This window comes from Cannabis sativa, chromosome 6, assembly GCF_029168945.1.
Source record: "Cannabis sativa cultivar Pink pepper isolate KNU-18-1 chromosome 6, ASM2916894v1, whole genome shotgun sequence".
Classification (NCBI taxonomy): Eukaryota; Viridiplantae; Streptophyta; class Magnoliopsida; order Rosales; family Cannabaceae; genus Cannabis; species Cannabis sativa.
The window spans coordinates 497,337-518,429 of NC_083606.1; the positions used below are offsets into that span (position 1 = coordinate 497,337).

The 21,093-nt window shown below is 32.6% G+C and overlaps 3 protein-coding genes across 6 annotated transcripts; 2 read left to right on the forward strand and 1 right to left on the reverse strand.

Moving 5' to 3' along the window:
* The first annotated feature begins 11,707 nt into the window (after positions 1-11,707).
* Positions 11,708-14,352, forward strand: LOC115695619 (heavy metal-associated isoprenylated plant protein 47-like). Its single transcript, XM_030622676.2, has 3 exons — positions 11,708-11,938; positions 12,030-12,108; positions 12,365-14,352. Exons 1-3 carry the CDS (start codon positions 11,933-11,935, stop codon positions 12,505-12,507), a joined length of 228 nt encoding a protein of 75 aa, XP_030478536.1. The 5' UTR covers positions 11,708-11,932; the 3' UTR covers positions 12,508-14,352.
* On the reverse strand, positions 12,510-14,486 carry LOC115695618 (uncharacterized). 3 transcript variants are annotated; one of them, XM_030622674.2, is made up of 2 exons: positions 14,208-14,486; positions 12,510-13,310 (listed from the first exon to the last, which is right to left on the reverse strand). In XM_030622674.2, exon 2 carries the CDS (start codon positions 13,253-13,255, stop codon positions 12,617-12,619), a length of 639 nt encoding a protein of 212 aa, XP_030478534.1. In that variant the 5' UTR covers positions 13,256-13,310; positions 14,208-14,486; the 3' UTR covers positions 12,510-12,616. The 3 variants fall into 3 exon arrangements, with proteins under 3 accessions (XP_030478534.1, XP_030478535.1, XP_060972724.1); XM_030622675.2 differs by having other exon boundaries at positions 14,266-14,463; XM_061116741.1 differs by having other exon boundaries at positions 12,510-13,832; positions 14,208-14,429.
* A 1,666-nt stretch (positions 14,487-16,152) lies between these two features.
* Positions 16,153-19,508, forward strand: LOC115725683 (probable amino acid permease 7). Of its 2 annotated transcripts, none has more exons than XM_030655271.2 (8): positions 16,153-16,314; positions 16,403-16,516; positions 16,679-16,915; positions 17,076-17,169; positions 17,861-18,075; positions 18,158-18,291; positions 18,596-18,823; positions 19,092-19,508. In XM_030655271.2, exons 2-8 carry the CDS (start codon positions 16,426-16,428, stop codon positions 19,482-19,484), a joined length of 1,392 nt encoding a protein of 463 aa, XP_030511131.2. In that variant the 5' UTR covers positions 16,153-16,314; positions 16,403-16,425; the 3' UTR covers positions 19,485-19,508. The 2 variants fall into 2 exon arrangements, with proteins under 2 accessions (XP_030511131.2, XP_030511132.2); XM_030655272.2 differs by having other exon boundaries at positions 16,159-16,314; positions 16,409-16,516.
* Positions 19,509-21,093: the final 1,585 nt, after the last annotated feature.

Genomic DNA, 21,093 nt, shown 5'->3' on the forward strand with positions numbered 1-21,093 from the left:
GGCAAAAAATGTTCTGAGATTGGTCCGGGCCACATTTCACAAAGGGGTACCACTATCAGAAATGTGAGATTTTCACTATTTCGATTAAAATAATCGTTAGTGCAAGAAAACTAATTTTTCTCTCAACGTGTTCAACAGAAAAGTGATGCACAAGGGTCTTGGCTTGATCCCCGTGAAATTTCACGATTTTTGGAGATGTGTAGGGTGAGATTTTAATAGAAAACTAACGTGTGTAAGAGTAAGGAAAAAACTTGTTAAAATTTTCCCTGAAAAGAATAATATTCTCAATTAAGAGGCCATTTCAACAAATTTTAACCCGAAACCAATCTTCATATTCACGTCTTAGTAGTACAAATTCTATGTGACTAGTGGCAAAAAATATTCCGAGATTGGTCCGGGCCACATTTCACAAAGTGGTACCACTATCAGAAAACTGATATTTCCCCTGAAAAGAAGAATATTCTCAATTAAGGGGCCATTTCAACAAATTTTAACCCAAAACTATTCTTCATATTCACTTCTTAGTAGTACAAAATCTATGTAGCTAGTGGCAAAAAATATTCTAAGATTGGTCCGAGCCACATTTCACAAAGGGGTACCACTATCAAAAATGTGAGATTTTCACTATTTCGATTAAAATGATCGTTAGTGCAAGAAAACTAATTTTTCTCTCAACATGTCCAAGAGAAAAGTGATGCACAACGGTCTTGGCTTGGTCCCCATGAAGTTTCACGATTTTTGGAGATGTGTAGGGTGAGCTTTTAACAGAAAAAAAACGTGTGTAAGAGGAAGGAAAAAACTTGTTAAAATTTCCTCTGAAAAGAAGAATATTTTCAATTTGGGGACCATTTCAAAAAAATTTTAACCCAAAACCAATCTTCATATTCACATCTTAGTAGTACATATTCGTTGTGACTAGTGGCAAAAAATATTCCGAGATTGGTCTGGGCCACATTTCACAAAGTGGTACCACTATCAGAAATGTGAGATTTTCACAACTTCCATTAAAATAATCGTTAGTGCAAGAAAACTAATTTTTCTCTCAACGTGTTCAACAGAAAAGTGATGCACAACGGTCTTGGCTTGGTCCCTGTGAAATTTCACGATTTTTGGAGATGTGTAGGGTGAGATTTTAACAGAAAACAAACGTGTGTAAGGGTAAGGAAAAAACTTGTTAAAATTTCCCCTGAAAAGAAGAATATTTTCAATTACGGGGCCATTTCAAAAAAAAAATTAACCCAAAACCAATCTTCCTAATCACGTCTTAGTAGTACAAATTTGTTGTGACTAGTGGCAAAAAATATTCCGAGATTGGTCCGGGCCACATTTCACAAAGTGGTACCACTATCAGAAAAGTGAGATTTTCACTATTTCTATTAAAATGATCGTTAGTGCAATAAAACTAATTTTTCTCTCAACGTGTTCAAGAGAAAAGTGATGCAAAACGGTCTTGGCTTGGTCCCTGTCAAATTTCACAATTTTTGGAGATGTGTAGGGTGAGATTTTAAGAGAAAACTAATGTGTGTAAGAGTAAGGAAAAAACTTGTTAAAATTTCTCCTAAAAAGAAGAATATTTTCAATTAGGGGCCATTTCAAAAAAATTTGAACCCAAAACCAATCTTCATATTCACTATTTCGAATAAAATAATAGTTAGTGCAAGAAAACTAATTTTTCTCTCAACGTGTTCAAGGGAAAAGTGATACACAACGGTCTTGGCTTGGTCCCTGTGAAAGTTCACGATTTTTGGAGATGAGTAGGATGAGATTTTAACAGAAAACTAACGTGTGTGGGAGTAAGGAAAAAACTTGTTAAAATTTCCCCTGAAAAGAAGAATATTCTCAATTAAGGGGCCATTTCAACAAATTTTAACCCAAAACCAATCTTCATATTCACGTCTTAGTAGTACAAATTCTATGTAACTAGTGTCAAAAATATTCCGAGATAGGTCCGGGTCACATTTCACAAAGGGGTACCACTATCAGAAATGTGAGATTTTCACTATTTCGATTAAAATAATCGTTCGTGTAAGAAAAATAATTTTTCTCTCAACGTGTTCAAGAGAAAAGTGATGCACAACGGTCTTGGCTTGGTCCCCGTGAAATTTCAGGATTTTTGGAGATGTGTAGGGTGAGATTTTAATAGAAAACTAACGTGTGTAAGAGTAAGGAAAAAACTTGTTAAAATTTCCCCTGAAAAGAAGAATATTTTCAATTAGGGGGCCATTTCAACAAATTTTAACCCAAAACCAATCTTCATATTCACTTCTTAGTAGTACAAATTCTATGTAGGTAGTGGCAAAAAATATTCTGAGATTGGTCCGGGCCACATTTCACAAAGGGGTACCACTATCAGAAATGTGAGATTTTCACTATTTCGATTAAAATAATAGTTAGTGCAAGAAAACTAATTTTTCTCTCAACGTGTTCAAGAGAAAAGTGATGCACAACGGTCTTGGCTTTATCCCCGTGAAATTTCACGATTTTTGGAGATGTGTAGGGTGAGATTTTAACAGAAAACTAACGTGTGTAAGAGTAAGGAAAAAACTTGTTAAAATTTCTTCTGAAAAGAAGAATATTTTTAATTTGGGGGCCATTTCAAAAACATTTTAACCCAAAACCAATCTTCATATTCACATCTTAGTAGTACATATTCGTTGTGACTAGTGGCAAAAAATATTCCGAGATTGGTCCGGGCCACATTTCACAAAGTTGTACCACTATCAGAAATGTGAGATTTTCACTACTTCCATTAAAATAATCGTTAGTGCAAGAAAACTAATTTTTCTCTCAACGTGTTAAACAGAAAAGTGATGCACAATGGTCTTGGCTTGGTCCCTGTGAATTTTAATGATTTTTGGAGATGTGTAGGGTGAGATTTTAACAGAAAACAAACGTGTGTAAGGGTAAGGAAAAAACTTGTTAAAATTTCCCCTGAAAAGAAGAATATTTTCAATTAGGGGGCCATTTCAAAAAAAAATTAACCCAAAATCAATCTTCATATTCACGTCTTAGTAGTACAAATTTGTTGTGACTAGTGGAAAAAAATATTCCGAGATTGGTCCGGGCCACATTTCACAAAGTGGTACCACTATCAGAAAAGTGAGATTTTCACTATTTCTATTAAAATGATCGTTAATGCAATAAAACTAATTTTTCTCTCAATGTGTTCAAGAGAAAAGTGATGCACAACGGTCTTGGCTTGGTCCCTGTCAAATTTCACTATTTTTGGAGATGTGTAGGGAGAGATTTTATTAGAAAACTAATGTGTGTAATAGTAAGGGAAAAACTTGTTAAAATTTCTCCTGAAAAGAAGAATATTTTCAATTAGGGGGCCATTTCAAAAAAATTTGAACCCAAAACCAATCTTCATATTCACGTCTTAGTAGTACAAATTTGTTGTGACTAGTGGCAAAAAATATTTTGAGATTGGTCCGGGCCACATTTCACAAAGTGGTACCACTATCAGAAATGTGAGATTTTCACTACTTCCATTAAAATAATCGTTAGTGCAAGAAAACTAATTTTTCTCTCAACGTGTTCAAGAGAAAAGTGATGCACAGCGGTCTTGGTTTGGTCCCCGTGAAATTTCACGATTTTTGGAGATGTGTAGGGTGAGATTTTAACAAAAAACAAACGTTTGTAAGAGTGAGGAAAAAACCTGTTCAAATTTCCCCTGAAAAGAAGAATATTCTCAATTAGGGGGCCATTTCAACAAAAACCAATCTTCATATTCACGACTTAGTAGTAAAAATTCTATGTGACTAGTGGCAAAAAATATTTCGAGATTTGTCCGGGCCACATTTCACAAAGGGGTACCACTATCAGAAATGTGAGATTTTCACTATTTCGATTAAAATAATCGTTAGTGCATGAAAACTAATTTTTCTCTCAACATGTTCAAGAGAAAAGTGATGCACAACGGTCTTGGCTTGGTCCCCGTGAAATTTCACGATTTTTGGAGATTTGTAGGGTGAGATTTTAACAGAAAACAATTGTGTGTAAGAGTAAGGATAAACCTTGTTAAAATTTCTCCTGAAAAGAAGAATATTTTCAATTAGGGGGCCATTTCAAAAAAAATTTAACCCAAAACAAATCTTCATATTCACATCTTAGTAGTACAAATTCGTTGTAACAAGTGGCAAAAAATATTCTGAGATTGGTCCGGGCCACATTTCACAAAGGGGTACCACAATCAGAAAAGTGAGATTTTCACTATTTCTATTAAAATGATCGTTATTGCAAGAAAACTAATTTTTCTCTCAACTTGTTCAACAGAAAAGTGATGCACAAAGGTCTTTGGTTGGTCCCTGTGAAATTTCACGATTTTTGGAGATGTGTAGGGTGAGATTTTAACAGAAAACAATTGTGTGTAAGAGTAAGGAAAAAACTTGTTAAAATTTCTCCTGAAAAGAAGAATATTTTCAATTAGGGGGTCATTTCAAAAAAACTTTAACCCAAAACCAATCTTCATATTCACGTCTTAGTAGTACAAATTCGTTGTGACTAGTGGCAAAAAATATTCCGAGATTTGTCCGGGCCACATTTCACAAAGTGGTACCACAATCAGAAAAGTGAGATTTTCACTATTTCCATTAAAATGATCGTTAGTGCAATAAAACTAATTTTTCTCTCAACGTGTTCAAGAGAAAAGTGATGCACAACGGTCTTGGCTTGGTCCTTGTCAAATTTCACAATTTTTTGAGATGTGTAGGGTGAGATTTTAACAGAAAACTAATGTGTGTAAGAGTAAGGAAAAAACTTGTTAAAATTTCTCCTGAAAAGAAGAATATTTTCAATTAGGGGGCCATTTGAACCCAAAACCAATTTTCAAATTCACGTCTTAGTAGTACAAATTCGTTGTGACTAGTGGCAAAAAATATTCCGAGATTGGTCTGGGCCACATTTCACTAAGTGGTACCACTATCAGAAATGTGAGATTTTCACTACTTCCATTAAAATAATCGTTAGTGCAAGAAAACTAATTTTTCTCTCAACGTTTTCAAGAGAAAAGTGATGCACAACGTTCTTGGCTTTGTCTTCGTGAAATTTCACGATTTTTGGAGATGTGTAGGGTGAGATTTTAACTGAAAACAAACGTGTGTAAGAGTGAGGAAAAAACTTGTTCAAATTTCCCCTGAAAAGAAGAATATTCTCAATTAGGGGGCCATTTCAAAAAATTTTAACCCAAAACCAATCTTCATATTCACGTCTTAGTAGTACAAATTCCATGTAACTAGTGGCAAAAAATATTTCGAGATTGGTCCGGGCCACATTTCAAAAAGGGGTACCACTATCAGAAATGTGAGATTTTCACTATTTCGATTAAAATGATCGTTAGTGCAAGAAAACTAATTTTTCTCTTAACTTGCCCAAGAGAAAAGTGATGCACAACAGTCTTGGCTTGGTCCCCGTGAAATTTCACGATTTTTAGAGATGTGTAGGGTGAGATTTTAACAGAAAACTAACGTGTGTAAGAGTAAGGAAAAAACTTGTTAAAATTTCTCCTGAAAAGAAGAATATTATCAATTAGGGGGCCATTTCAAAAAAATTTGAACCCAAAACCAATCTTCATATTCACGTCTTAGTAGTAAAAATTCGTTGTGACTAGTGGCAAAAAATATTCCGAGATTGGTCTGGGCCACATTTCACAAAGTTGTACCACTATCAGAAATGTGAGATTTTCACTACTTCCATTAAAATAATCGTTAGTGCAAGAAAACTAATTTTTCTCTCAACGTGTTCAAGAGAAAAGTGATGCACAACGGTCTTGGCTTGGTCCCCGTGAAATTTCACGATTTTTGGAGATGTGTAGGGTGAGATTTTAACAGAAAACTAACGTGTGTATGAGTAAGGAAAAAACTTGTTAAAATTTCCCCTGAAAAGAAGAATATTCTCAATTAAGGGGCCATTTCAACAAATTTTAACCCAAAACCAACCTTCATATTCACTTCTTAGTAGTACAAATTCTATGTAGCTAGTGGTAAAAAATATTCTAAGATTGGTCCGAGCCACATTTGACAAAGGGGTACCACTATCAAAAATGTGAGATTTTCACTATTTCGATTAAAATGATCGTTAGTGCAAGAAAACTAATTTTTCTCTCAACGTGTCCAAGAGAAAAGTGATGCACAACGGTCTTGGCTTGGTCCCCATGAAAGTTAACGATTTTTGGAGATGAGTATGATGAGATTTTAACAGAAAACTAACGTGTGTAAGAGTAAGGAAAAAACTTGTTAAAATTTCCCCTGAAAAGAAGAATATTCTCAATAAGGGGGCCATTTCAACAAATTTTAACCCAAAACCAATCTTCATATTCACAACTTAGTAGTACAAATTCTATGTGACTAGTGGCAAAAAATATTCCGAGATTGGTCTGGGCCACATTTCACAAAGTGGTACCACTATCAGAAAAGTGAGATTTTCACTATTTCCATTAAAATGATCGTTAGTGCAAGAAAACTAATTTTTCTCTCAACGTGTTCACGAGAAAAGTGATGCACAACAGTCTTGGCTTGGTCCCCGTCAAATTTCACAATTTTTGGAGATGTGTAGGGTGAGATTTTAACAGAAAACTAACGTGTGTAAGAGTAAGGAAAAAACTTGTTAAAATTTCCCCTGCAAAGAAGAATTTTTTCAATTAGGGGGCCATTTCAACATATTTTAACCCGAAACCAATCTTCATATTCATATTTTACCTTACTCTTACACACGTTAGATTTCTGTTAAAATCTCACCCTACACATCTCCAAAAATTGTGAAATTTAACGGGGACCTAGCCAAGACCGTTGTGCATCACTTTTCTCTTGGACACATTGAGAGAAAAATTAGTTTTCTTGCACTAACTATCATTTTAATCGAAATAGTGAAAATCTCACATTTCTGATAGTGGTACCCCTTTGTGAAATGTGGCCTGGACCAATCTCGGAATATTTTTTTCCACTAGTCACAACGAATTCGTACTACTAAGACGTGAATATGAAGATTGGTTTTGGGTTAAAATTTATTGAAATGGCCCCCTAATTGAAAATATTCTTTTTTTCAGGGGAAATTTTAACAAGTTTATTCCTTACTCTTACACACGTTAGTTTTCTGTTCAAATCTCATCCTACACATCACCAAAAATTGTTAAATTTCACGATGACCAAGCCAAGACCATTGTGCATCACTTTTCTCTTGGACACGTTGAGAAAAAAATTAGTTTTCTTGCACTAACGATCATTTTAATCGAAACAGTGAAAATCTAACATTTCTGATAGTGGTACCCCTTTGTGAAATGAGGCCCAGACCAATCTCGGAATATTTTTTGCCACTAGTTACATAGAATTTGTACTACTAAGACGTGAATATGAAGATTGGTTTTCGGTTAAAATTTGTTGAAATGGCCCCCTAATTGAAAATATTCTTCTTTTCACGGGAAATTTTAACAAGTTTTTTCCTTACTCTTACACACGTGAGTTTTCTGTTAAAATCTCACCCTACACATCTCCAAAAATCGTGAAATTTCACGGGGACCAAGCCAAGACCGTTGTGCATCACTTTTCTCTTGGGCACGTTGAGAGAAAAATTAGTTTTCTTGCACTAACGATCATTTTAATCGACATGGTGAAAATCTCACATTTCTGATAGTGGTAACCCTTTGTGAAATGTGGCCCGGACCAATCTCGGAATATTTTTTTCGACTAGTCACAACGAATTTGTACTACTAAGACGTAAATATGAAGATTGGTTTTGGGTTAAAATTTGTTGAAATGGCCCCCTAATTGAAAATATTCTTCTTTTCACGGGAAATTTTAACAAGTTTTTTCCTTACTCTTACACACGTTAGATTTCTGTTAAAATCTCACCCTACACATCTCCGAAAATCGTGAAATTTCACGGGGACCAAGCCAAGACCGTTGTGCATCACTTTTCTCTTGGACACGTTGAGAGAAAAATTAGTTTTCTTGCACTAACGATCATTTTAATTGAAATAGTGAAAATCTCACATTTCTGATAGTGGTACCCCTTTGTGAAATGTGGCCTGGACCAATCTCGGAATATTTTTCGCCACTAGTCACAACGAATTCGTACTACTAAGACGTGAATATGAAGATTGTTTTTGGGTTGAAATTTTTTGAAATGGCCCCCTAATTGAAAATATTCTTCTTTTCAGGGGAAATTTTAACAAGTTTTTTCCTTACTCTTACACACGTTAGATTTCTGTTAAAATCTCACCCTACACATCTCCAAAAATTGTGAAATTTAACGGGGACCAAGCCAAGACCGTTGTGCATCACTTTTTTCTTGGACACGTTGAGAGAAAAATTATTTTTCTTGCACTAACGATCATTTTAATCGAAATAGTGAAAATCTCACATTTCTGATAGTGGTACCCCTTTGTGAAATGTGGCGTGGACCAATCTCGGAATATTTTTTTCCACTAGTCACAACGAATTCGTACTACTAAGACGTGAATATGAAGATTGGTTTTGCGTTAAAATTTATTGAAATGGCCCCCTAATTTAAAATATTCTTCTTTTCAGGGGAAATTTTAACAAGTTTTTTCCTTACTCTTATACACGTTAGTTTTCTGTTAAAATCTCATCCTACACATCACCAAAAATCGTTAAATTTCACGATGACCAAGCCAAGACCGTTGTGCATCACTTTTCTCTTGGACACGTTGAGAGAAAAATTAGTTTTCGTGCACTAACGATCATTTTAATCGAAATACTGAAAATCTCACATTTCTGATAGTGGTACCCCTTTGTGAAATGAGGCCCGGACCAATCTCGGAATATTTTTTGCCACTAGTTACATAGAATTTGTACTACTAAGACGTGAATATGAAGATTGGTTTTCGGTTAAAATTTGTTGAAATGGCCCCCTAATTGAAAATATTCTTCTTTTCAGGCGAAATTTTAACAAGTTTTTTCCTTACTCTTACACACGTTAGTTTTCTGTTAAAATCTCACCCTACACATCTCCAAAAATCGTGAAATTTCACGGGACCAAGCCAAGACCGTTGTGCATCACTTTTCTCTTGGACACGTTGAGAGAAAAATTAGTTTTCTTGCACTAACGATTATTTTAATCGAAATAGTTAAAATCTCACATTTCTGATAGTGGTACCCCTTTGTGAAATGTGGCCCGGACCAATCTCGGAATATTTTTTTCCACTAGTCACAACGAATTCGTACTACTAAGACGTGAATATGAATATTGGTTTTGGGTTAAAATTTATTGAAATGGCCCCCTAATTGAAAATATTCTTCTTTTCAGGGGAAATTTTAACAAGTTTTTTCCTTACTCTTACACACGTTAGTTTTCTGTTAATATCTCATCCTACACATCACCAAAAATCGTTAAATTTCACGGGGACCAAGCCAAGACCGTTGTGCATCACTTTTCTCTTGGACACGTTGAGAGAAAAATTTTGTTTCTTGCACTAACGATCATTTTAATCGAAATAGTGAAAATCTCACATTTCTGATAGTGGTACCCCTTTGTGAAATGAGGCCCAGACCAATCTCGGAATATTTTTTGCCACTAGTCACAACGAATTTGTACTACTAAGACGTGAATATGAAGATTGGTTTTGGGTTAAAATTTGTTGAAATGGCCCCCTAATTGAAAATATTCTTCTTTTCAAGGGAAATTTTAACAAGTTTTTTCCTTACTCTTACACACGTTAGTTTTCTGTTAAAATCTCACCCTACACATCGCCAAAAATCGTGAAATTTCACGGCGACCAAGCCAAGACCGTTGTGCATCACTTTTCTCTTGGACAGGTTGAGAGAAAAATTAGTTTTTTGCACTAACGATCATTTTAATCGAAATAGTGAAAATCTCACATTTCTGATAGTGGTACCCCTTTGTGAAATGTGGCCTGGACCAATCTCGGAATATTTTTCGCCACTAGTCACAACGAATTCGTACTACTAAGACGTGAATATGAAGATTGGTTTTGGGTTGAAATTTTTTGAAGTGGCCCCCTAATTGAAAATATTCTTCTTTTTCAGGCGAAATTTTAACAAGTTTTTTCCTTACTCTTATACACGTTAGTTTTCTGTTGAAATCTCACCCAACACATCTCTAAAAATCGTGAAATTTCACGGGGACCAAGCCAAGACCGTTGTGCATCACTTTTCTCTTGGTCACGTTGAGAGAAAAATTAGTTTTCTTGCACTAACGATCATTTTAATCGAAATAGTGAAAATCTCACATTTCTGATAGTGGTACCCCTTTGTGAAATGTGGCCCGGACAAATCTCGGAATATTTTTTTCCTCTAGTCACAACGAATTCGTACTACTAAGACGTGAATATGAAGATTGGTTTTGGGTTAAAATTTATTGAAATGGCCCCCTAATTGAAAATATTCTTCTTTTCAGGGAAAATTTTAAAAAGTTCCCACCAGAGAATCAAATGGTGGAGGTATTGAGCATTGGACTGCATTTATTTTTTCTTTATATCAAAATTAATGTTCATGAATCTATCTTCGAAAGATAAGGTAGATTTGGTTTCGATTTTGTGGCAAGATCGAGATTGGGCATGGTGTTGGAAGTAGTTCAGCAAAGTCGTGAGGGAAGATTGCAGTTGGCCATGGTTGAAGCTATTGGTCTCGAAGAAGCTCTGAGTTGGATTAAAAATCATGTTTGGTCCGATGTGGTTGTCGAAATAGATTGCCTTACATTTGTTAATGATTTGAAATGTTTTAAACATATGGTCTCTCCTTATGACTATATTACTTCTGATTGTAAGACTTTGATTGATGAACTTGTGTCTGTTACTTTGTGTTTTGTTAAACGTTCAACAAATTGTGTAGCTCACGCCTTAGCGCAAACTTCGAGTTTTGATGCTGATCATGTCTTCAGTTGGGATTCTCTTCCTTTTGGTTTGACATTCATAATTTTGGATAATATAATTTAATAAAGAGTATCTTTATTTCAAAAAAACAATAAAATTATATAAGATCCGAGGCACCAATAATACCTTTCAACATTTCTTTTATTATTATATGGTGGTATTTTTAGTTATTGAGTTTGTCAAAATGAATGATGAGATTTTCATAATTGGGTTTGAGTTTTGAAATGTACTCTAATTGACTATTAAACATGATCTACAATCAATGAGATTAGCCTATAATCAATTAATATGATTAATCAAGTATAGAGTATTCTCACACAGAATTGAACATTAAGACATTTCTTGAGCTTTGTTTGATTAATCAACACAAATCATAATCATATATAGAATTAAGATCTTCTTATTTAAAATGGGTTTTTCATATATTCTAACTTACAATATTAAAAATTAATACATTTAAACTCTCACAAAATGGTGTTGAGCATTATAGCAAATAAAAAGTACAACACTAAACATGGGCATTAATTACATCAACATTAACTAATTCATTTATTTGCTTAAGAAAAAAAGAACGATCTAGTGGAGATTTTTCCATATCTCTTCGATAGTTTAGACAATTTCAGAGACCACATGCCAGTATTAGGGTTCTAGGGTTCATCCCATCAAGGCTTATTAAATTTGACTTGTAATAAGAACAGAAAATAGAATAGTCCCATCTTGCTTTGCCTTCTTCAACAAGTTTCCCTTTTAATGAGTCAATTACTCTATTTTGGAGCATATATTGACTTGGTCCATAGTAATGGCATAGCATAAAAACACCCATACAGTACAATAATATGAGAAATAATTAACTTAATATTAGGTTTAGAAAAAGAAAAACAGAGAAGTGGATAACCAAACTAGTTGGACAACTAGTTCATATTAAAAAAAAGTTACTTTGATATATACTATGATAGAACAATGTTCACACTTGGCATTATATAAAGACAATTCAGTTTTGTTTGTCTTATATTTAGCCGTATCAAACAATCAACCAAGAACATATATAGAATAGTAGAGAATTTCTTGTTTTGTGGAGCAGAAAAGATGAAGGTAAAAATGATCTAACTTCAATATATCATTTAAGAGTATAATTTATTTTCTTCCCAAGTCCTAACTTCTTTATGTGCTTTTTCCTTAACAGCAAAAAGTAGTGGTTGAAGTGAGTATGAAATGCCAAAAATGCAGGTCCAAGGCCTTAGAGATAGCAGCTGTAAAAAATGGTAACTTTAATTTCATCACAATCATCTTGATTTTTCTTTCGGGGTAACCATATTAGGTTAGAGAGTATAATGCCGAAAGGCCAAAGTGAAGAGATTCCTTATATGGGCCGCAACATTAAAATGTTGCGACTTACATAATAAAGAGATGTCCCCAGAAAGCAAGACAATAAAACTTCAATATCAGAAATATTTCTAAATTTGGTTTTGGAGAGAAAGAAACATGACTTGTTTTGTGCAATGTTGTTGTTGTTGTTAGGTGTTATCTCAGTGGCTTTGAAAGGAGAAAGCAAAAATCAAATTGAAGTGATTGGAGAGGGAATTGATGCAGTTGGGTTGGCTAAAACTTTGAGGAAAAAGGTTGGATATGCAAGCATATTGACAGTGGAACAACTCAAATAAAGGAATTCAAAATTATGATTTTGTTTACTTAGAAGAATTATATGTATGTCTATAAAAAAAACCCATCAAAGATTTTGAATCAATAATTCATGTGTGTGTTATTTAATCATTAATGAATGGATACACAAAAACCTGGATTGATTAATAATTTGATTCTCAAAGAACAAGATCCACATGGAAGTAGAATTGAGGCTGGTGGTGGTAAAGCATCACAACCATCTTCACTATTATCATCATTCATTGTTGTTTGTAAAGATATTATCTTGGTCCCACCTTTCCTCTTCATCAACAAAGGATACCCCATTTTCGATAACTCTGAAGAATCAACAGAGAAGTAATCACCACACCGGCATTGGTTAAAAAATTGAATCGTATTTCTTTCTTCTTCATCTTCATCTTCAAGTTCAACCATCATATCTTCTAAGATCACTTCTTCTTCTGTATCATCATCATCCTGCCTTAAAGCTCGTCGTAACTCATTATCATAAACCGAGCGTGACTTTGGATTGCTGAGTATTTCCCAAGCCTTCTGTACCTTGAGAAAATTTTCCTCTGAAGTCAAACAACCATTGCCATTGCCATTGCCTCCTAGAGGAGAAATCATCTCAGATTCGTTTTGCAACTTATCGGGATGAGACTTGAGAATAGCAGATCGGTAGCATTTGCGTATTTCGTCATAAGTTGCATCTTCTTTGACAGATAAAATGTCATAGTGAGTCTCCTGAATGCTGCTCTTGTCAAACAGCATAATCGTTGCTTATTTTTTTTTTTTTTTTGTTCTTTTTGGTTTTTATCAGATTTTGCTGAAAATGCACATAGCAATGAACCATTTAGAAAAAAACACACAAATTCACAAAAGGTTGCAGATATTCATACTGATGAATCAATAAAAAAAGAAAAAGAATTACAGCAACAAATACAACATCAAACCCAATCCTCAGTAGAGTTTGTTTTTCTGCTACTATTCTTACTGCTGTGTTGTGCTAATTGCTACTGGTTTGGTTGATCGAAACAGAGTCTTATCACTTTGTTTGGGGTATGCAAATCAAAGGGGCCTAAGGAGCTTTTCTCATAATATATTCAATATAATTTTCTACTGTTTTGCTACTGTTTTCTTGAGCTTGGATTACTTGGTTCTCACCACACTATTATCCAAAACCACTAGAATTGAATTTGGAAGAGTGATAAGACATGAAACATCAGAATTAAAATCCTAAACATCTAAGTTGTGTATAGACAAGACAACAAGGTTGTTAAGATTCAGACAATGACACCCTATTATAGCTTTCTTCTTCTTCTTCTTCTTCTTCTTCTTCTATTTGTGCCTAAAAGTCAAAGAGACAGTTTGTTACAGTAAAACCTTCGCCATCAAATCAAACAAGCCTAAATTCTCAGAAAAATTCCATCCCAGGTAAGCCATTAATTAGTTGAGATTTGAGAATTTAGAAAAATTAGTTGATTCTTCTTGGTTCAAGCCCACAGTAGCTCAACAACAACAATTATATAAGTGGTTGGAGTTGGATTTGAACCAATAGAGTAAAGACTCTTAATTTCTATATTACAACCCTAATTTTCACCCAAACTTTTATTCTTAAAAAAGACTAAATCATACTTTTTAAGTTGAGGAACACAAACACAACGAGAAAAATAAAATCAAATTAAGAAGTAGAAAATTCAAAACCCTAAGTGAAGAACAAAACCTGAATCTTTATATTGAAAGTATTAAAGAGCATAGTGATTATCCATGTCGACCATTACCCTAAGCCACCGTCACAAGCTGCTTCTCTTGTCGGACACTCTCCTCCGCCGCCGGCTCCGGCTCCGTCAGTTTCGATCTCAGAATAAAAATCTGTTTTTTTGTTCCCTAAATATAAATAACTGGACATCGGGTCGGGTCATAAGCCCGCCGCGACCAATTATCGGGTTTTTTTTTTTTTTTAATTAAATCTTTTTTTTGAGATAAATCTTAATTAAATAAATAAGTGACAAATAAAGGTACTTTTTTTTTCCATTAGTGTAAAGTGATGAGAGGTTTGAATTTATGGTAAACTTTTCTTGGTTTTTGTCAGCTTGTTAATTCTAATGAAAAAGATATATATATATATATATATATATATATATTTAGGGACACGATTTTTCTGTTAATGTACTTTTACGAAATGTATTTTGTGATATACGACAGCTGTTAGATGGGGTAGTTATTTAATCTGAGAGTTAGAGTTGATCTAGAGGTAATTAAGGTTAAAAAATAGTAACGTACTCTGGAACACATTATTACGTACCTATCGTACAACGAAATACATTCCGTGTTTTGCATTTTTGAGTACAAAATTGATTGCCTATATATTTATATATATTTTTTTTGGTTGGATTTGAAGATTTCTATTTAGTTTAATAGAAGCTTAATAATTGTGTACTAAATTGTGTCTCTTAAAATTTTATTTATATTAAATGTCTTTTAATAAAATTGAACAGAATTAAACAAAAATCTTTAAATTTAACACTTTAAATAGTTTGAAGGGAATTTATATTAGCATGAAAAATTAGACAAGTATGATATGCTCCATATTAAATTGTTTGAGAAAAGTCCTAATTTACCTATAAATTACCATTAATAATTTAATACTTTTTAAAAATATTAATATAATATACATTTTGTTTCTTTGGTAAGAATAATTTAATATTTATTGCAGATATATCAAATCATAATTAAATGAGCTATGAGAAGTTGGTATTTATCTTTAAATTACTTTTAATTTTTTATATAATTTTTATAATAATAAAAATAATAAAAATCATGTAAACAAATCAAAACATAACACATGTTCAAATATGTACGTATAGGTCTACCACTTTGGTATTTAATTTTGGATGTTTAACATAATAGTATAGACAATAATAGAATGTGAATTTAGAGAGTTTTACTATCAAAAAATCGATTCGTATGGTTAAATGTCACAAAATGTATATCTTAAGTAGTTTTATCGTAAATATTTCTTAATTGTATTAAGATAAATAGTGACATAAGTACTCAAAGTCTTAAGTTTGTAAGTAGCATAAACCCAATGTTAAGTTTTAGCGGCATAAGTACCCAATATTTATAAAACTGTAATTTTTTTTTCTAATTTCTTCAGTACAGATTCTGTTTTGAATTTTTTAAAAGAACACTTGAAAATAACAGATACTACATGTTTCATGTTTCTGTTTAGATCCAATGATCTAGAATCTGGCCTTATTTGTATATACGAAATTAGAAAAAAAATACATTTTAAAAATATTGGTATTATGCTGCTAAAAATAAATATTAAATTTATATCACTCATAAATTTAAAACTTTGAATATTTATGCCGTTATTTTGTGATTGTATTATTAGGTAAGTAATAAAGGTTGGTTCTTTAAAAAAAAATAATCCTAATTGAACTTTAGTGGTGGAGGAGTGGAGATTTTGCTTAAATTTTTCTGTCATATATAACAATGAATAACCAATGGATGTTTGTGTTGTGTTGGGTAAATTCTTTTTGTTTATTATATATAAAGCCAACAATGATTGACATATGTGTACACAATTCCAAACAATTAAGCAAAGCCAAAATAGTCCAAATATGGACTATGTTCATTCATCATTACTTTCTATACTCCTTCAATAATCACAATTATGACTTTTTCAACACCCCCCATTTCCTATAATTTCCCATATATATTACACAATAAAGATTATATATATTTATAGATATAGATATATCAAACATAACAATCAAAGTTATTGGAACATCAAAAAATCTTTAGTCCTCAAAAACACCACCTTGGTAAGTCACTGTCTTATATGTTCAGATTTTGTTGCTTATAAGTTATACTTACTTACATATATTAATATATATAAATACATATGTATAGATGCAGACCATTGAGGGAGAAAAATGGGTGGAAATGGAAAAACAGAACAGGAGCAATCACTATTGCATGACACCTTATCTTCATCAGATGATTCCACCCACCTTAAAAGAACAGGTATTAATATTGCTATTATCATCATCATCATCTTCTTGTTCTTTATACAGTTCTTGTTCTGCAAATATTTTAGAAGGAAAGGTGTTTGATAATATATTTGTAGATGTTGGTATTTGGTCTGAAAGAAGAGGGTTTTGTGGTTGTGAATGTGATGATGAGTAGGGACGACATGGACTGCAGTGGCTCATATTATAACAGGTGTGATAGGAGCTGGTGTGTTGTCACTTTCATGGAGTGTGGCTCAGTTGGGTTGGATTGGAGGGCCTTTAGCTATGGTGTTGTTTGCAGCCACAACCATTGTTTCAACACAACTTATTTCTGATTTTTACAGATACCCTCATCCTCATTTCGGTCCTGCTCGTTGCCCTTCTTATATGCAAGCTGTCCATTTGTATTTAGGTGAGCAAAACTATATATAATATATACATATAACTCATAGATTTTGTGTTACTAATTACATCTCTCATAATCTATATGGATATGATTTTATTTAGAATGAATTATATATACTGTTTCTTACAAATCATCATATAATAATAATAATAATAATATTTTGAAGGAGAGAAATGGAAGTATGTGTGTGGAGTATTTGTGCAACAGAGCTTGTGTGGATGTGGGATTACCTATACCATTACAGCAGCCACCAGTATCAGGTCTCTTACTATATTTTCTCTTTCCTTACTTTCTATTCTATTCATCAAAAACCCTTGACTGAATATGCCCCCATAGAACTAAAGAAGACCATATTTAATGTTGTATATATATGCCAATAATCAATCCTACTTGCCCAATTATGACACCATTATAATTAATTTGTACAAAAGAAAAGCATGGACTTTGAGATTTCATAATGCATTGCATTGCCTTTATTCTCCCTATTAGATTAGTTAGACAAGATTTAAGAGTATTGATGCAGCTACAAGTGATAACCAAGATATTAACACTTAGTTTTTTAGTTTGTACCTTTCTATTATATGGTTGAAAAAATAGTTAGCCTTTTTACTGTATAACTCTTCTTCTATAAATAAAAGGTTTTTAGCTCATTATCAATAGACTTAATTTTGTTGCAAAGCTCGTGAGATTTTTAAAGAACAAAAAAACATGCCATATGATATTACACACAAGATTTAGTTAGTCTTTTCAATTAAGAATTGCTTACCATATTTATAATAACCGAAATGTTATGTCACTTGATGATTTTCACTTAGCTTGAATCCATTAACTAAGTAGAGACTTATCAGGAATTATTAGCAACTAAGTTAATTTGGTATCTGGTGTAGAGTCTTCTGTAGTTTGCTTCCTTATATTGGTGATATTTCAAGCATTTTTGTTATGTTGATGCAGAGCCATTCAACGGTCGAGCTGTTACAACGAAGGAGGGGAACAAGCAACATGTTCGGACGGACTTAGTCTGTACATGTTGCTATTCGGAGCTCTTCAGATTATAGTGTCACAGATTCCAAATTTCCATAACATGGCTTGGCTTTCTGTTATTGCTGCAATCATGTCCTTTGCCTACTCTTTTATTGGATTTGGACTTGGCTTTGCCAAAGTCATAGGTAATAAAACAATGACAACTTTAAGATTATAGTCTTGGTATTTCTGAGAGTGAGAGAGAAAGTGTTCATTTTGAAATTGCAGAAAATGGAACAATTCAAGGGAGCATAACAGGAGTTCCAGCCTCAAATATGGCTAACAAAATATGGTTATCATTTCAAGCAATTGGGGACATTGCTTTTGCTTATCCATACTCAGTTATCCTTCTTGAGATTCAGGTTTGATGTCTAGCTAATATGTTAGACTATGAAAATACTATAGGGGCTTATTAGTAATTTAAAAAATGTATTTCGGAGATTTGTCTAGTCATTACCTAACATTTCCACGACTTTGGAGATTTGTTCTGTCTCGAAAATGACTCTCAGTGAAAGCACCAATGTTAGGTAACGAGTCCTCATTCCATAACAAATTACTAATAAGCCCTTATAGTATTTTCATAGTCTAACATAATCTCAATTTCAAATCATAACAAAAACTCGAAAAGGGTTACTAAAAAATCTCTCAAATTATTGTAATATGAAGGATACATTGAAGTCTCCACCAGCACAACACTACACCATGAAGAAGGCTTCACTCATTGCAATCTTCTCAACAACCATTTTCTATCTATGCTGTGGATGTTTCGGGTATGCAGCTTTCGGAAACAACACACCGGGAAACCTCTTATCAGGATTCGATTTCTTCCAACCTTATTGGCTCATAGACTTTGCTAATGTCTGCATTGTTCTACACTTGGTGGGAGGATATCAGGTAAATAACAACAACCACTCTTGTATCAAAAAATTCATGTTTAGCGTAATTAAAATTAGTTAAGTTAGTTATAACAGCCACTCTTCACTTTTGCTTTTCAACATTTTCTCTAACCTTTAACAGTTACCCTTAAAAAGTAGTTAAGTTAGTTTTATAGCTCATTAACTAAAAGGTACTACTTTTGATTTCAAACTAAACAAACAGCTTATTCTGACTCTGATTCAACGATCTAATTACTAATAAAATGACATTGTTGTTGTGTGGCCAGATATACAGTCAGCCAGTATTTGCAGGAGTTGAAAGATGGTACAACAAGAAATACCCGAATAGCGAATTTGGGAAGAGTTTGAAGGTACCATTAGTGCCAACAATTGAACTAAATCCTTTTCGATTATGCTTCCGAACCGCGTATGTAATGTGTACAACAGGAATTGCCATGTTGTTTCCTTATTTCAATCAAGTTTTGGGAGTGTCAGGGGCATTGAGTTTTTGGCCTATGGCTATATATTTTCCAGTGGAAATGTACTGTGTGCAAAACAACATAGTTCCATGGACAAGAAAATGGCTTCTTCTCAAGAGTTTTAGCTTTGTTTGCTTTGTTGTTGCAGTTGCTGGTGTCATTGGATCACTTCAAGGACTTATTAGTGCTAAGTTTAGTTGAATTATTAAGTAAAAAAAAGAAAAAGACTATTCTTTTATGGTAAATTTGTAAAAAAAAAAAGAAAAAAAGTGTCATTTTTATGTTGTTTGTAACTTTTTGTTATCTGTTTTTGACTTTTGACTGTTGAGCATGTGAAATTGATTCTATATGAGAAAGTGATTTTTTACTTTTGAGAAATTTGCGGTATAAATATTTAGGTTGTAAATAAATACATAGGTTAAGGAAAATAAAAAATTGGCTATCTTGGAGGATGACTTCCAATTCTTTGCATCGAATAGTAAGGTGGATACGAAAAAGCGAAGGTTAGCAAGGTTAAAAAGATGATTCTTGCGGCAGTCTTGGCAGCCCTTGTATACTCCATTTGCCGAGCTAGAAATGACATTTTATGGTAAAACTTGATACCGAGTGTAGATAGTATAGTGTGCAAAGTTAAAAATATGTCAAAGAAGAGAATATCTTGTATATGGCCAAAGAAAGCGTCAATTAGTGATAAAGAATAGTTAGAAGCATTGTAAAGTTTGTAAAGTTTATTGTTTTTAGGTTCTTCTACTTGGAGAATGGTATTTGGTTGTATAAATGTGTTTTGAGCAATGAAATTCACTTGATTCATAAAAAATAAATAAATAAATACTTATGTTTAATTTTAGCAGTAATAATACATGAGTTATATTTCTAGAACTCTGTAGTTACCTATCTGTTAAATATAAAGTCACAATTTTTTTATTGGTATATTTAAAATATTTTTTAAAATAAAAATTTAATGATATGGATCAATTAGGGATTGCCACGTAGCAATTTACTTAACATTTAATAGTCAGACACCAATAGAAGTTCTAGAATTATAACTTAAGTATTATTACCGTTGAAAATTATACTTAAGTATTTATTTGCAACCGGAAGTTAAATTTAAATATTTATGTCGCAAATTTATTCTTTTGCTAAGAAATAGATTTTTACGTTTCAAATTATTCTCTCAACATGTCCAATAGAAAAATAATCACAACAGTCTTGATTTTGTCCTTGTGAAATTTTACATTTTTTCGAGATGTGTAAGGTGAGATTTTAATAAAATAATAACGAGTGTAATAGTAAGGAGAAAATATATTAAAATTTATCTTGAAAAGAAGAATATTTTTAATTTTTTAATTAGGAAGTCATTTTAACAAAATTTAATTAGGAGGTCGTTTTAATTTATCATATTCAACCGTTTTTATAAAAAATAATAACAAAAAAAAAATTATAGTAATATTATAGAATAAAATTGAAAATAAATAAAATAATAATAATTAATATTTACAACTTCCTTCCTATATGAGATAAATCAATTAAATAATTAAGTGACAAAGAAAGGTACTTTTTTTTTCCATTAGTGTGAAGTGATGAGAGGTTTGAATTTATGGTAAACTTTACTTGGTTTTTGTCAGCTTGTTAATTCTAATAAAAAAGACATATATATTTTTTTAATGGATTTAAAGAATTTTGTTTAATTTTAATAATAGAAGCTTAATAATTGTCTATGTACCAAATTGTATCTTTCAAATTTTTATCTATGTCAAATGTCTTTTAATAAAATTGAGCAGAATTAAACGAAATTTTTTAAGTCCAACAC

What these genes read in the sequence shown, in the direction of transcription:
- LOC115695619 (XM_030622676.2), top strand. An exon ending in GATAGCAGCTGTAAAAAATG is followed by an intron (nt 12,109 to 12,364) that starts GTAACTTTAATT and finishes TGTTGTTGTTAG; the next exon opens with GTGTTATCTCAGTGGCTTTG.
- LOC115725683 (XM_030655271.2), top strand. Translation starts at nt 16,426, where the DNA reads ATGGGTGGAAATGGAAAAACAGAACAGGAGCAATCACTATTGCATGAC. An exon ending in AGCTGTCCATTTGTATTTAG is followed by an intron (nt 16,916 to 17,075) that starts GTGAGCAAAACT and finishes AATATTTTGAAG; the next exon opens with GAGAGAAATGGAAGTATGTG. An exon ending in ACTTGGTGGGAGGATATCAG is followed by an intron (nt 18,824 to 19,091) that starts GTAAATAACAAC and finishes TTGTGTGGCCAG; the next exon opens with ATATACAGTCAGCCAGTATT.
- LOC115695618 (XM_030622674.2), bottom strand. Translation starts at nt 13,255, where the DNA reads ATGCTGTTTGACAAGAGCAGCATTCAGGAGACTCACTATGACATTTTA.